The 16,777-nt window shown below is 44.7% G+C and overlaps 1 protein-coding gene and 1 pseudogene across 1 annotated transcript in view; both read right to left on the bottom strand.

The window, feature by feature from the left end:
- On the bottom strand, positions 1-1,220 carry LOC127664598 (methylosome subunit pICln-like; annotated as a pseudogene).
- A 204-nt stretch (positions 1,221-1,424) lies between these two features.
- Itih2 (inter-alpha-trypsin inhibitor heavy chain 2) overlaps positions 1,425-16,777 on the bottom strand; it is a 36,520-nt gene continuing 21,167 nt past the window's right edge. The window contains exons 12-21 of the mRNA XM_052156640.1: positions 15,979-16,160; positions 14,340-14,525; positions 13,880-14,019; positions 11,562-11,731; positions 9,369-9,506; positions 5,065-5,178; positions 4,507-4,705; positions 3,516-3,688; positions 2,931-3,042; positions 1,425-1,572 (exon numbers count right to left, since the gene is read on the bottom strand). Of these exons, the coding sequence (XP_052012600.1) occupies positions 1,425-1,572; positions 2,931-3,042; positions 3,516-3,688; positions 4,507-4,705; positions 5,065-5,178; positions 9,369-9,506; positions 11,562-11,731; positions 13,880-14,019; positions 14,340-14,525; positions 15,979-16,160 (1,562 nt within the window). The remainder of the gene's footprint in view (positions 1,573-2,930; positions 3,043-3,515; positions 3,689-4,506; positions 4,706-5,064; positions 5,179-9,368; positions 9,507-11,561; positions 11,732-13,879; positions 14,020-14,339; positions 14,526-15,978; positions 16,161-16,777) is intronic.

Below are 16,777 nucleotides of genomic sequence, written 5' to 3'. Positions count from 1 at the left end.
CACCTTTGTTAATAGGGGTCATAGTCTCTTCTGCTGGTGACAGCTTGCTGTCTCATTATAGTTTGTCTTGAGAAATGAGTTTTAGAGAAGAAAAAAGCTTTTCACCAGCCCCATTCTGGAGTAAAGAGGCACCAAGCAAGTTCTTGCCTACAGTTATGAGCAGAATTGTATAGTAGCATAAATCATCTTCAATGATCAACATCTGCATCCTCAAATTGTCCATCAGCAGTTGGTGTGGTTTCTACCTCCTTGACATCTTCATTTTTCTTACTGACTCTTCTGTTCAGATGCCTGCCATATTATATTGGCTGTTCACAGACTGAGAAAGCATTCCTTCTAATCTCTCCAATGTGGCATGCCCTTCCACTGTGAAATGGATAGTTCTTCTTCATGGGAATAAAATGTAGGGGTGCCCCCGTCCTTGTTCATATGCTTCCACACCATACTCCTCTCCACCGCAGTTATCCGAGGTCATCCTCAGAGTCTGGATGCAAGGCCTGGCATTCACACATTGCTGTGAACATCGCCTCCAATGCTGACCTATCAAATCTAAATTCTGAAATGCCTTCAACTCAACATCATCATTGTCTTCCTCATCTTCATCAAAGAGAGGTTCTTTTGATTCTTCTCCAAATTTGGCATTCACCATAACATACAAATGCTCTTGAGGGTAAGCATTTGGATCCCAGGACACCACATAAAAACTAGTGGGGTATTCCAGTGAGAATCCTAATCCCGAACCAACTTGATTTCCTTCCTCGAAATGCAAGGTTGATTATTCATTTAAAATGGAAAATAAGTCACCATAGTTCTGGTCTCAAGAGGAATTATATACGAACAATTAGTTATTGATAAAGTTATTTTGGGAGGTGATGAATGTTGAAATCCCAACTATTAAAAGTTTTTTTCCCCAGAGTTACACGTACGGGGTTGATTTTTATAGAACTGTTCTATAGAACTGTTACCCCAGTTTTTCCACGTAAGTGTATCTCCCATTTGGGCAGTGCTATCCCTGCAATGAAGTCCAGTATAAAGCAACTGTGAATATAATGTTCCCTGTTTATGTTGTGTTCATCCTAAGTCTCATAATTTACCCTCCTGTGAAGGAACAGCAAGCGTTTAATCCCCAGTGCTAAGGTGACATTTAACAAGAAGTGGATTTCCACAGGATAGCCCAGTTCCTGAGCTTGACCTCAGGGGCAGCTTGACTCACCAACCATGTCCGGGGTTACCGATTAACTAACACATCATCTGAAAACAAATTCCTGAGTCCCTTTTGCAAATATTTATTTTTCTCAGGTGGGTTAGCAGGCCTTTTAAGCCACTTTAATATCTGGGTTTATTTCGAGTTGCTGAAACGGAATAACTGCAAAAAGTATCAAGGGAGAAAAATGTAGGCATACAGTTTCCAAGACTATAAGCCATTAAGGCCGTTTGAGAAAGCCATAGAGATGCGGCACGAAATAATCCTTGTAATGTCCATCGATGAAACCTTTCCCACTGTTGTGTACGAACCAGCAGGGAACGTCTGTTCCAAACACGATATCTGTCCTGTAGTCCTTCTGCATGCCTCTGGAAAGAAGATGGTGCGTAGGGTTAGAAAGGGGACAACACAGTAACAGGGCATGGCTGGAAATGGCCTTGCTCCTGTTCCTTGTGCCTTTCTTCTATTTCTACACACCCTCTACCCCTGCCACTCCCACCAAGTTAAAAGAAATGTCAGTGTCTAGGGCTGGTGCTAGAACACAGTGTAACCAGTGGGTACTCAAACAGTTAAGACAGTTCTCCTAGAATTTGGTCTCTATGGAGTTCCTCAGCTGCGACATTTAACTAGTAAGAATGGAGACGCTAAAACCCAGCACTGTGGGCTAACCTTGCTCCCCAATGAATCTGGGGCACCCCCTCAGTTTAGGATGTGTTGTATTTAAGGGCGATGCCAGCAATTTATGAGCAAATTCAAGTCCTTCCCCTTAGAGGATGAAGAAGATTAATATTTTGAAATACATGCAGTACACCGCCTTCACCAAGACTTAGAAGAATGAAGTGGGGGCCGCTTGGTTTCATTTACTAGTCGGCAGGTCTCGAGAAGGTGAAGAGGCTCAGTGTTTGCCCTCTGTCACAGAAAAGACGGTTTGCTATGGAACTGCCTATGCTGTAAGGCAATTGCTGTGTGAGTCTCACCATCTCTCCATGCTTACTGATCTCCATTAATAATCCATTGTTTTCTGTCTGGTAAGCCAATACCATTTGGGCGGTATAATCAGAATCCACCATTATACTGCCTGTGTCTATTCTGTGGTGGCTTGCATCATACATAACTTTGAGATTTAATTACTACTGCAAAGTTACGTTTTAATGATGTGGAAGATGGCGGCATTTCTGTCCGGTTATTTCTAATAAGGAAAATTAATTGCTTTATAAAATATCAAAAGACAAAAAATGCTTCGAAATTCTATCAAACGAGGCACCAGGGAAACAATTGAACTAGAAGGAGAGGACTGAAATCCTAAGATTTATAATCTACTCTCACAACGCTATGTTCCTGCTTTGAAGTGGGGTGCATGGGTACGGTATATGTAAGAAAAACTACCCCAGAATACTCGTAGAGTGTCCATGTCTGAGAAGCTTTCACATAAGAAGAATATGCATGTTCTCTGGAACTGTGTCTCCTGGATATTTTACCATCTCTTCCTTTGGCCCACAGTTTATTCAGTTTCTGACTGTAGGGCCCTGACATTCAGACAAGAGCACTAGATTAATCATCTTGCCTCTTCATGATGTGTGCGCGCGCATACACGTGTGGTCATGGTTTGCATTAGTCTGGGCTCTCCGACGTGCCCTCTGGCTGACATTGTACATGCGTCTATTGTCAGTGACTTGGGAAGTTTGCCAGCATGCGAGGTGGCTTTTCTTAGGCGCCCAGGGCCTACCTGGTGACAGTCAGCTTATGTCCTTTGACCTCCATGCTTGCCTGCGGTTTGCCCGGCTCCTTTCCCGGTCTCTCATTGAAGATGTGGACGTCTGGCTCATGCATGAACTGCCCTAATGACACAAAGCACAGAATTTACACGGACTCCAAGGCCTGTCACTGGCCTCGAGTGACACATTGATCTTCCCTCCAGAATCCCTTTACACTCGATGCCAGTTTACTAGACCATCAGTAAGTGACTACCCTTCTGATGGCCGCAGGCGAGGAAGGTATTGGAGGGTGTAGCTCAGATCATAGATACAGGGTGGTTTGAGATGCCACATGCTTACTTCTGAACTCTTCCTAAAATACCTGATGTCATGGAGTCTACTTGCGACAGACCTCCGAAACCAAGACATCTCTCTTTGGTCACAGAAAAAAAGCCTTAGTGTAAATCTTAACCTGTTTTATCCCTTGCTTTAAGTTGCCACCTCCATTTTATTGGGCAGATGGTCTTGGCCATGATGTTCTCAGTCATCCTGCCACCTTCCCAGCTTCTAACCATAGTCATCTAGGTCACCGCACGCTGACAGTCGAAATACATTACCTAACAGTCCATGCACACTCGGCGAGAACTTGTCTGTGGGGGGAGCGTAGATCCCCAGGAAGTCCACATTGACTGGATGCTTCCTCCACACACGGTGCAGCAGAACGGAAAAGAACAGCTCTTTATTCAGGGTGAGAGTCACAGATTTTTCTTTCTTCACAGAGATGAGCACCCTGTGGGACGTCAACATAGAGCTAGTTTCTAGATGATTTCAGAGCAGACAGCCTCTCTCTCTCTTTCTCTGTGTGTGTGTGTGTGTGTGTGTGTGAGAGAGAGAGAGAGAGAGAGAGAGAGAGAGAGAGAGAGAGAGGGAGGGAGGGGGAGGGATGGAGGGGGAGGGAAAGAAAGAGGGAGAGAGAGAGGGAGAGAGAGAGGGGGGGGAGAGAGAGAGAGAGAGGGAGAGAGAGAGAGAGAGAGGGAGAGAGAGAGAGTAGTGGAGGTTAGAAAAGGAAAACTGGCAGGGCTTTCTTCTCTTTCTACATTTTATGGGTCCTGAGATTGAACTCAGGTAATCAGTCTCAAAAGCAAGTGCCCTTATACCCTGAGCCATCTTGCATCTTCTTGCGAGTTCTAATAACAAACTCTCCATTCCTTTAGTGAGTTTCACCATATCAGTTCTGCAGGATGTGGTATGTCTAAAACAGTCACTGATCAGGGCCTAATCGGAAAGCTTTATGCTATAAAATATGCTAGCATAAAATACAACCACACCATTTGGAGCACACTTGATGCAGCGAGCTGCCGATTCCAATGGACGGATCTGCCTCCATGTGCCGAGCACTTACTGTGTGCATTTCCCTGAGCCTTGTCAGGGAGACACAGTGAGCACTGGAAACACTTCCTGGTCCCAGGGATAGCACCGTGCACGAGGAGAGCTTCCCTGAGCCTCAGCGTGCTTGTATCTGAGATGCCGGCTGTGTGGTCTCTGCTGGCCTTGCTTGCGCAGCCGTGTCCCAGGAGCGGGTGGGAATAGAGGTGGGGCACCACTTACCTCTCGTTCCCAAGATGAGCTGTATCAGACCAGGACAGTCGGGATGTAGAGGGGCCAGAGCTCAGGGTGATGGTCTCCGTGCTGATTTCTATCTTCATGTCTTCCTTTTGGAAATAAAATCCCAGCTTTCCAAAGTAGGTGCTTAGTTTCCCATTCTCTGCCTTTTTGGCCCCAATAAGCTGACCATTGACTAAAATCCCTGTAAAGGAAGACATGCTGTCACTCCTGTGCCCCGCAGGCGGGCACCACAGTCTGCATTTATAAAGTTTGACAAGTTGAAGATTTCACAATAGAAATACTTTTCTTTATGAAATATTTTAAAGTTAATGTTTTTATAAAATAAATCAAAACATCAACCAACTCATTCTCAGAATATATTTTTAAGTTATAATTGCTTGAAATGATTAACATATAACTCAATTTCTCACTAGTTATAATACTTTTAAAACTCTAGAACATCTAATGGCTTCTAGTGACAAAAAGGAATCTCAGGTAGTCACAGGGCAGCCTGACCATCATGCAATTAGTTAATTCAAATGCAATCTGCTTTTCTGTTACCTGATTCTGGATCAGACACCAAGCTTAGGATTTTCCCAGGTTCTGAGTCAATATTGAAACAAATATTCTTTTTGCTTTTGGGCAGGTAAATGATGAAGTGGGGGTCATTTTCCACTAGAAAATATACAAGAAAAATAAAAACATAAAATTATAAAAAAGGAAGAAGGTTTCTGTCATTGTTGTTCACTGAGAAAGGATCTAACTTTGTAGCGCAGGCTGTCCTTGAACTTGTGACCTTCCCATCTCAGCCTCCAGGAGGCAGGATTGTAGGCGTCCATTACATTACCTCCTGACCCTTCCTTTCATCTCTCAAACTACACAGATCATTTCAGATGGTCAACAGACTTGGTCCATTGGTCAATGTCAAAGCTGGGCACTAGAGGGCACTGTTAAGGAATGAAACAATGACTCCTTTGGAAAACATGTACCATGTACGGCAACATTTTCCTTCTATATAAAAACAGTACTTGTGGTGGCTTGAATAGTATTGCCCCCCACTCCCACCCCAGGTTCATATACTTGAATGCTTAGTTACCAGGGAGTTGCAATACTTGAGAAGGATTAGGAGATGTGGCCTTGTGGGAGGAAGTATGTCGCTGGAGGGGTGGGCTTTGAGGATTCAAAGACAAAGCCAGGCCCAGCAGCTCTCTCTTCCTGCTAGCTGCAGATCCAGATGTGAAACCCCCAGCGACATCTCAGGCACCCTGTCTGCCGGCCTGCTGCTGCCATGCTCCCTGCCGTGATGATGTGTTTCCAGGCAAATGGAATGGACCCCCTCCTTCCGCTAGTCAGCAAAACTTTAACTTTTGATGGGGTTGGAAGTGGGCTGAAGATCTCTGTGTCAACTTTATACATTCCTGAAATCCTAAGATTTATGGGCCAAACACTAGTTGGACTTTGTTGAATGTCTAGATATGAGAATCTTGCTTTGTAACTACCCTATAGCCATTACCCCATAGTTAGGCAAAGCACTTAGTTTACAGCTCATGGCTACATTGGAAGAATTCGACCCCAGGATGCTCTGATTTAGGAGCAGCCTTTTTGTTGCATCAAATAGCAGACTAGACACATGGAAGAAGTCTTGTCATCTTACTTGGAATGTCATGTTAAAATGACCTTGTCCTTTTTTTCTGCAAAAGCTTTCCTTTAAAGAGTGACTGTGCCAGCCGGGTGGTGGTGGCGCACGCCTGTAATCCCAGCACTCTGGGAGGCAGAGGCAGGTAGATTTCTGAGTTCGAGGCCAGCCTGGTCTACTGAGTGAGTTCTAGGACAGCCAGGGCTACACAGAGAAACCCTGTCTTGAAAAAAAAAAAAAAGAGTGACTGTGCGTGGCTCTCATGGCGACATCATAGCATGTCCTGCTCTTGGGAGCCATTCCCTGCACAAGCCCGGCACGCTAATCTTCCATGCAGGGTCCCTACTCGGGAGTGCAGCTACAAGGAGCGTCATTGTCAACAAAATGGAAGCAGCAAAGAACGCTATTGGTGATACGCCACGGAGTGAGATGAGGCCACCTAGCATGGTCGCAGAGTCCCTGCTGTTCCTTGTCACAAGACGATGCTTGGTTATGTAATAACCAATCCGAGCCTCTCTTTCTCTTTCCTCTCCCCTCCCGCTGCCCTGTGATATGACACCTAGGACATTGCATACACAAGGCATGTGCTCTTCCCACATAGTGACATCCTCAGCCATTTCTCTTGTGAGTTGGGGTCCAGCTGTGTGTCCACGTTGGCTTCAAACCCACAGTTCATCTGCCTTCATCTTGAGTGCTGGGATTACGGGTGCCTCCCCCCCAGTCTAGAGTTCATTTTCTTTTTTTTCTTTTTTCTTTTTTTTTCTTTTTTGTTTTTGTTTTGTTTTGTTTGTTTTTTGTTTTTTTTTGTTTTTTTCGAGACAGGGTTTCTCTGTGTAGTCCTGCCTGTCCTGGAACTCACTCTGTAGACCAGGCTGGCCTTGAACTCAGAAATCCACCTGCCTCTGCCTCCCAAGTGCTGGGATTAAAGGTGTCACCACCACTGCCTGGCTAGAGTTCATTTTCAAACACCGTTTTATTTAGTTTTAATTTTAACTAATTAATGTTTTGGGACAGGGTTTCCCTGCATAGCCCAAGTAAGCCTTGCACTTATGATCTCCCCACCTCAGCTTGGCAGTGCCAGCCTGTGCCACCGTGCTGGCTCCATAGTCCAAAATGCCAGTTGTGAAGATTAGCCACTTATTTGTGTGTGTGTACACACATGCACACGTGCATGTGTGTGTGTGTGCGTGTGTGTGAGCGCATGGGCCTGTGTTCTAGCATGTATATAGAGTTCAGAGGATTATGTGTGGTAGTCTGTTCCAGGACTGAACTCGGGGTATTAGGCTTCTTAGCAAGTGCCTTCACCCTGGGAGACTCCTCACTGGCCTAGTGGATTTTTTTTTTTAATACGAGATTCTATTGAAGAGAATTTGGGGATCTTGTATTAACTACAGAAAGTAGCCCTCTGCTCTCATTTCAGACAACACACATGCTGCTGACCAGTGGGGCCTTCCCTTAGGGAGGAAGCCTGCAGCGCTCTTAGAATGTCCAAAGCAGTTCTCTAAGAGAAAGAGGTTGCAAAGCACATACACACGCCAGGGACTGCTAGGGAGTCTGTGAAGGCTGCATGGCCTGCACACACACAGACACACACTCACACACACAGACACACACACAGACACACACACAGACACACACACAGACATACACAGGCACACACAGGCACAGACACACACACAGACAGACACACATAGACACACACACAGACACACACAGAGACACACACAGGCACACACAGGCACACACAGGCACACACACACACACACAGAGACACACATAGACACACACACAGGCACAGGCACACACAGAGACACACACACTCACACATAGACACACACAGACACACACAGACACACATAGATACACACACACAGACACACACACATACACAGACACACACAGACTCAGGGCACGGGGTAAAACGGGGAAACCTGGGCAAACCCTCAGCTCGTTGGCTTTCTGTCAACTTTGACAAGCACTAACCACTGAGGTGGACAGCGGAGCTATCTGCTGTTTGTCTCCTAGCTCTGCTGTGGCTAACACTCAGGCATAACAGTTGCCACGGTACTTCTCATCGACTTGAAGCCCTCGCTTGTTGACGCCACTGACTCTTCCCTTGGACACAAACAGGTGTCTGACAGGCGACATTATGATGCCAGAGGGCTGTCCCTCCATCCTCGGATGGTGCCGACAGACACCTCCATTTTCTGAATGTGCAATTCACAAAGGCCTCTGGAATCTAGTTGTGCGTTTGTAAACCACAGATCCCGTCACCTCCTATCATTCCCCACACATTAATCACTGGGTTTTTGTTGTTGTTGTTGTTGTTTTGTTTTGCCCTATACATAGCCTCAAGCCCCACGGCATGTGGCTTTGAGACCTGTATCATGTCCCATGTCTCCCTGTGTTCAGCCGTATTGTGAGTAAACTATCTTTTCCAAAGCTGGTCGCTTCAGTAATTGACAGAGTGCATGTGGCTACCATTTCCGTTAACTCCGGGGCAGCAGGGAGGAGCTGCATTTACTGTTAAGTCCTCCAGGTGGCGCTTCTGTTTTACGTGTTGAAAGGGAATGAGTCCATTGTGCATTCAGAGTGTACAGTGGCACGTCAGCGCCCAAACTGTCCAACAAATACCTGTTATTGGCTTTCAGATGATCACATCTACTATCTGTGCCTACCTCGTGCATATGACAACCCATGACCCATGCACTTCTCGGTCAAAAAACTGAGAGTTCCTATTCAATGATAACATCCACTTACTGAGCAACTAGTAAGTGCTTACCCAGTGGAGACTATTCGTCAAATGTGAAGCCGCGCTCCACCAGTGCACTCCCATGAGAAGAGAATCTCTCCTATCCCAGAGAGCTGGCCTCATACAGTTGGAAATAGGGTAAGGTGTGGCTTTGTCCCCATGCGAATTCACATTCTGAGCCCTACGCCTCAACATACGATGGTATGGAGACATGGAGCCAGCCCTTCAGAGGTCATTAGGTCTCCGTGATGTCAGAGAATGAGGCTCTGATGCTAGAGTTAGCGCCCAACGAGAAGAGACAGCAGACGTGCCCCAGTTATTTCGTTACGGCCCTGCAGTAAGCTAAACCATGGAACTCTCCATAGAAGGCAACCGTGTCTGTAAAAGCCAGCAAGCGCCTCAAGACGCAGAGATTCTGTTCATTTACAGAAATCCGCACAGGGTTCCGATGGGTTAAGAAGGGAGAAATTCGCTTACCTCGAATCACATGAGGAGGCAGAGTAGACTCAAGTGGCTTCGCTCCGACTGCAAGCATGGCCGTCATTGGTGTCGGGGATGGGTTGGCCCACGATGGGATGGTACCGGAGGCAACCTTGGTGCCATAATACAGTGCGCCTGCGTAGAAGAACTCCCACGCATTAGTTCCCATGTATGCTCCCGTAGAACGTGCACCCGATTTAAAGAATCTGGTTTTTGCATCCTCTTTCCCAACCAAAAGTTCTCAGCTAAGGTTTCCTCTTTCTGTCTTTAAAAATAAATGTAGTGCCTGGTGTCATTGAAACCCAGAGTGTTGAATATGCAAGGCAAGCACTCTGCTACTAATCTTCAACCCACAGCCTCATCTTTTTAGTCAGAGTCCCTTTTTCTCTCGTTCCCTCTAGCATCACACTGTGGGAGCCTGTGAGCTGATTCTTCCAGTGTCTACAACTATAAATCAATCTGCGGAGAAAGAATTGCTCTGCTAGACATAGTGACACATGCCTACAACCCTAGCACTCAGAAAGTGGAGGCAGGAGGACCAGGGGCTCAGGGTCACCCTCAGCTAAATAGAGAGCTAGTACCATCAAGCCCACTGGAGTAAAACTCAAGCTCAGAGGATCCTTGTAGTGAAGGGCAGCCACACTCAAGACAATGAAAGACACAGAGAGGACGCAGGAGGGAGACACTGACTGCTTCAGTCTTAGCCTTAGCTGTGAAATGCTCCTTGGGCATTTCTGGAGATGTCTTATGGAGTCCACAAGAATGATTTTCAAGGCTGTTTCTAGGACCTCAGTTTCCAAAATATACTCTTCTTTTAAAAATGTGTGTGTGTGTGTGTGTTTATATATGGATGTGGGTGCATATGTGTGGGGAAGTCAGGGGTTAACTTAGGAGCTGTCCACCTTGTGATTTGAGACAGGGTCTTCCACTGTGACCTGGGAGATCAATGATTTAGGCTGGGCTAAAGGATTCTCTTGTCTCTAAGTGTGCACCACCATACCCTGATTTAGATGGGTGATGGGTATTGAAATCAGGTTCAATGATTTTACTGACTCAGTCATTTCCCTAGCCTTATTTTCTAACAAATGCATGTGCCATTCCCCTGCCTCCCCAGTATGAGTCCCCAGGATTCAAAGCACCAACTAAATCAGTGTGGTGCTATGAAAGGACTCCAGTGACTCTATGATGAGTTCTTTCTTAAGCAAAATGTTTGTCTATTTTTTTGTGGTTATTTTCGAGACAGGGTTTCTCTGTGTGGCCCTAGCTGTCCTGGAATTCACTCTGTAGACCAGGCTGGTCTTGAACTCAGAAATCTGCCTGCCTTTGCTTCCCAAGTGTTGGAATTAACGGCGTGCACCACCACTGCCTGGCTCTGTTTGTCTATTCTTTGCTTTTAACTGAGAAGAGGGTTTGGAGAGATGGTTCAGTGGCTAAGAGCATGTGCTGATCTTCCAGAGGACCAGAGTTTGTGGTTCTCAGCACCAAAGCTGGCAGCTTCCAGCTGCTCATAACTCCAACTCTAGGGGATCTGACATCCTCTCTGGCCAGCACAGACACTGGCACACACATGCCATGCACTCATACAGACGCATAACAAAAGTAATTCATTAAAAAAAATCACTAGAGAAGTACACTGGCAAGTTATGCATCATTAAAATGTTTTGTTTTGCTTTTTAAAATGTTATTTATTTTTGTTTTATGTGTTTGAGTGTTTGCTTACATATTTGTTTCCCACGTGTGTCTGTTCACTCATGTGTCTGGTGCCCACAGAAGCCAGAACACGGTATGGGATTTCCCGGAAGGGGAGATGCAGGTGGTTGTGAGGTGCCATGCGGGAATCAAACCTTGGTCATTCAGAAACAGGGCAAGCGCTCTTGACTACTGAGCCATCTCCCCAACCACTCTTTTCCTTTGAGACAGGGCCTTGTTTTATATGTAGCTTAAGCTAGTTGTGAACTCACTATGTAGTTCAGAGTAGCCTGAGATATCAAATCTTCTAGCCTTGGCCTTGGAAATGCAGGGATTCCAGGTGTGCAATAACTTGTCAAACCAAACTTAAGATTGACCACTTATGGACACAAACTGGGAGCAAAAGGTGGATAGGAGATGGGAGCAGAGGCTTTGGGACATCAGCACAAGGCAAGAAGGCCACTCCATCTGGTTTGTCCCATAAGGACCCAAAGCACTGACCCGAGCAGCAGGAGTGGTCCTGGGGCGGGGAGTCAGCCAGCATGCGTTCATCTCCAGCATCGTTCTCTATCACCATGGCAGTAAGCGGAGTCACGACATGATGATCTAGAGACATCTGCAGGATGGTTTTTGTGATTTTCCTTTTGATGGCAGCTGTAGGAGCCAGACTTCTGCGTTCGGAAGATAGATATTGAACAACATCACCATATGCCAGGGTGAACTTGGGCCCCAAAGCTTTCTACTCCCCCGTCTGATAGTCACCCAAGGACCTGGGCACAGGGGGAGGGTGCCGAAGGCAAGAGGGAAACAGAACCAACTGGCTTCATGCACCATAGTAGATTATCGAGCTATGTGGTCTCTAAGGAATATTTTTTTAAATTACGTTTACTTGTTTTATGTATGTATGTATGTATATATGTATGTATGTATGTATGTATGTATGTATGCACACATGTGCCGTAGTGCCTGTGTGAAAGTCAGAGCACAGCATGTGGGAGTTGCTTCTCTCCTGTCATCATGTAAGGAGCCCAAGAACAGACTCAGGTTGGTGAGCATTGCCACAGCACCTTTATCTGCTGAGCCGCCTCACTGCCCCTCAAGGTATTAGTTTTAAACACATTCTGTTTTTTTTAGAGTGGTTTTAGGTTCATGGTGAAATTGAGTAAAAGGTACTGGGGGTGGTCTCTGTATCCCCCCTCCTGGATTACAGTCAGCTTGCACCAGAGATGTACATGTGTGACAACAGATGAAGATGTATTGACGTATAGGTGAGTGGTAGACTCTGGCACTCTCTTGTATATCCTGTGAATAAATAGATAACGACAGTCCTATCATTGCAGGGTCACATGAAGTAGTTCCTCTGCCCTAAAATGTTCTGTTCTATCCATTCCCTGAAACCCTGGAAGCCACTGATCTTCCTACAGAGCTTTGCAAGTCAATATCTAACTTCCAGAGCAACTTGCCTATGCTTTTAGGTAGAGCCAATGTACTTCTGTCCAAGGGCAGGGTTGTTCCTTTCTTACTTCAAAACCACAGTTTATAGTATTTTTCAATATAACCTTTAACATCAGGGATTTTCTCTGTGAGTTCAGTTATATGATGGTTCTTATATCCTAGTTCAATGACCTTGATCCATCTTCCTGAGAATCCTATCCCAAGAGGTGAGGTGGGACCTTTGCAATGGTAAGTCTTAGCAAATACTCCAATGAAACTTTGGTGTGTGTGTGTGTGTGTGTGTGTGTGTGTGCACAAGTGTTTTCTAATGACAGGATATAATGTTAGAGATTTGAAATACAGCTTAGCCAAGAAGCCAGCGATGGCATACGTATCAAAGAGCCGTTCCTTGGGGACATTGCAATCACACAGTCATAAATGTTTCTTGGACCTATTTGTCAAGAGGAAATGCAAATGGACTATTGACATGCACAGCAGCATACCAGAATCTAATAGTCATCAGGCTGAGGGAAAGTCAGACATGTGTTGTGTGGCTATGTATGGCTTAGCAACAGACAAAAACCAATCAATGGAGATACAGGGCAAAAACAGTGATTTCTGAATGTAGGAAAGGAGAGCAGGTGACCTTCAGTAGTTCTCCCTTTATGGCAGGATGGTCATAGATGCAGATGAATAGAGACAAAGATAAGGATAGATAAGGTATAGGTATACATATATAGACATACATATCTTTAATGTATATATGTATACATACATATACGTCCATTAAACTACATACTTAAAATCAATGCACTCCACACATCTCACATATGCTGCATTTAAATTTTAAACATTTAAACTTTAAAAAACAGACATATAGGTATTTTGTCTGCATGTGTGTTTCTGTGTTTAGTGCCCACAGGTACCAGAAGATGGCACTATATTCCTTGGAACTGGAGTTAGAGCTGCCACGTGGGTGCTGGGAGTTGCACCCAGTCCTCTGGAAGAGCAGCCAGTGCTCTTAACCGCTGAGCTGTGTCTCCAGGCTCCTTGCTCCATTTTAATCAAAAGACAAGAAGGAGGAGGAGGAGGAAGAGGAGGAGGAGAAAGAGGAGAAAAGGAAGGAGAAAAGAGAAAGAGAAGAAATAATCCAGCTTTCATAAAAGTGCTGTGTACAGTCAGTTATAATCCAATCCCTCCATTAATTTGATACCTCTCTTGGTTCCAAATACTTCTTGCTCACTATTTCAAATATCCCATTTGCTGTTTGGCTGGAAGTATGGGAACTGTACCCAGAGCCTTGTGTGTTCTAGGCAAAGGCTTTCACGCTAAGCTACATGCCCAGCCCTGACTGATTTTCATGGTGTACAGCCTTCCTGCCTTACCTCTCTGCTAGCAGCTGGTTGATTGTGAGGTAGGCCCATAGCTTCTTGGTGAAGTCTGGGTCTGCATGCTTGTCTTTTGATAGAAACTCCTCCAAATCATCCATTTGACTCAGGGTTTCCAAGACCAATTCTGTGTTAGCCTAGACAATGGAAGCATCAGTTGACGGACACACATAGATCAGAATTACTGTTAACCCGTCTGCTGGTAATGCACTTAGGGTTATACAAGGGAGAGAGCCTTGACTGGGTAGGCTTAGAGCACAAAGCCCAGGCACTGGGGTTGGGTTTGAGTGAAACAATGAGGTTTTATATTATGGATGAAAAGATGCCTTCTCTTTGAACTCTCACTTCTCTTCTACACAAATGCTTGGAGATGCAGAATGTTAGCTTGTTAACACAGAGACTGACTAAATCAGGGGACCAGTTAGTAATTTTAGAATAAGCAGGGAGGCAAAAGTACCGAAGTCGCAGTGACAATGCTGTGAACTTCCGCCAGTTTGCTGGGATCATATTTCCCTGCCACCACGATCTCAGAACCGCCAAAGTAGTTGTGGAAATTGTTTTGGGTGACATCTGTTACTGATGCCTGGGGGTAGTTAAACTGGACATTTCTGAGCAGCGGAGTAGAGACCTGGTTGTAAAATTTCTAGAAGTCATAAGAAAGGGAAAACATGCACAAATAGTTATTTTCATACCACTGTGTAGATCTAAAGTGTTTTCCCCCATGAGACTTCTCAATATGTAACAGATATCTCTTAATTTATTTGCATAGATCTCTGGGATGATGGGCACCCAAGGTCATGAACTCTAGGCAGAAGACAAAAACACAGTTAGGAAATTACCCACAATTTAAGAGCCAAAGGAATTTCTCCCCCCGCCTTTTTTTTTTTTTTTTTTTTGTTATGATCAGAAATGAAAGCTTGTGGCATTTATAATAAAAGCTGTCTGGGTTGAAATAACCTGAATCAGAACCATATCTTCTAGGTAGCTCAAGCTTCTAATGCTGTTCCTGGCCTTGGCATAGTTGTTTGTCCATTTAATAAACACAGGAATCATGAAAATTGATTTGAAGCTAATTATTTGCTAGTTCCACATCAGTCACCCTTTCTTCCTTTCTTTTTTCTTTCTTTCCTTTCCTTCTTTCTTTTCTTTTCTTTCTTCCCTTTGTTTCATTCTTTGTTTCCTTCCTTCCTTCCTCCTTCCTTCCTTCCTTTCTTTCTTTCTCTTTTTCTTTCTTTCTTTCTTTCTTTCTTTCTTTCTTTCTTTCTTTCTTTCTTTCTTTCTTTTTTTCTTTCCTTCTTTCTTTCTTTCTTTCTCTCTTTCTTTCTTTCTTTCTTTTCTTAATATGGTGGACAAGTAAATTAAGGGGTAACTGATTGTGAGTGTGGGGAGCCCTGTGGGAATCCCTCTGGCTTCAGAATAGCCATTCTAACTGTTCAGAACTTCACGAGAGGTATAAAGTTTAGGATTGAAAAGCTGCTTAGTGGCTTCCTTAAACTAACAGAGTGAGGGGTTTGTATATTAATTAGAATAAAGTGATTTTATTTAAAAATCCAATCAAACAATAGTGTGTGTGTGTGTGTGTGTGTGTGTGTGTGTGTGAATATGTAGCCCTAGTTGGCCTGGAACTTGCTGTGTGACATAAGCTGGCCTTGAACCCACAGAGATCTACTTGTTTCTACTTCCTGAATGTTGGAATTAAAGGCATTTGTCACCATGCCACCCAATCAGTCGCTCTTGTTTAAGGAAGCTTAAAGGGCACAGTTGGACTTGGCTTACATTATAAGAATGACATCTAAAATGCCAACGCAATTCAGAGAGAAAGTAGGTAGCCGTGAAAGCGGGATGAGCAATTGCTCGTGGGACGAGGAAGCCGGCAGAAGCCCAAGGCGGATGAAGACCTCTTGGGTCACAGAGCAGTCACTTGTTCAGCTCTGGCCTTTCTGTTTTACTTTAGCCAGCGCTGAAAGCAGCGATGGGAATGTGGGAGAAGCAACGCAAGAGATGCCGGAACTTTAAGAGCAAATATGGCTGCGACAAATCCGAGCCACATTCAGGGGTCTTCTGAGGGGATCGGTATGAGCAATGGGACATGTTACCTTGAGCTGGGAGGATGTGTCCCGGTTCCCGTAGATCCGCTGAGCAATACCACGGTTCTCATTGGACAGCCTCTTCAAAAAATCATAGTCGACGTCAAATCCGATTCCCAAACTAAACAGGGAGATGTTATCTTGGATGTTCTGTTTCACATTTTTCTGAATTTTGGACAGTTTTAGTTCCCCTAGAATTGGTGGTGACAGAAATCCAAGAGGAACCAGTAAGAAGAGGTTAATCTTTAAAATCAATCAAAACTAAAACTGCATTTACCCTCTGATCCAGTAAGTCAACACTTAGAACTTTTAAAATGGATGCACTCTTTCCTAGAAGATTTGAAGTGGCGGCAATGGTGTCTAGCAGCATTCCTTGGGTATAGTGACGTATTAGAAACAACTCAAAACAGGTCCCTCATGAGGAAACTTGATTAGATTATGGTGCAACTGAGCTGGGAAATCCTATGCAGCCGCCCTAGGTATTCATATTCAATAATCTCAAGCTCATTCCAATGTTTTATTATCATATATTATTTTGGTTTTTTTGTTTGTTTTTTGTGTTTTGGATTTGGTTTTTTTATAGTTCCAGGACAGCCAGGTATACAGAGACAGGGTTTCTCTGTATAGCCCTGGCTGTCCTGGAACTCACTCTGTAGACCAGGCTGGCCTCGAACTCAGAAATTCGCCTGCCTGTGCCTCCCAGAGTGCTGGGATTACAGGCGTGCGCCACCACCGCCCGGCATCATATATCATTTTATGTAACAATAATGAGTTTTGTCGTGGCATTTTCTACATGCACATAACGTAT

This window comes from Apodemus sylvaticus, chromosome 14 (assembly GCF_947179515.1).
Source record: "Apodemus sylvaticus chromosome 14, mApoSyl1.1, whole genome shotgun sequence".
NCBI lineage: Eukaryota > Metazoa > Chordata > Mammalia > Rodentia > Muridae > Apodemus > Apodemus sylvaticus.
Note: the sequence above shows the minus strand (reverse complement) of the source record. Positions and strands in the feature narration are given on the sequence as shown.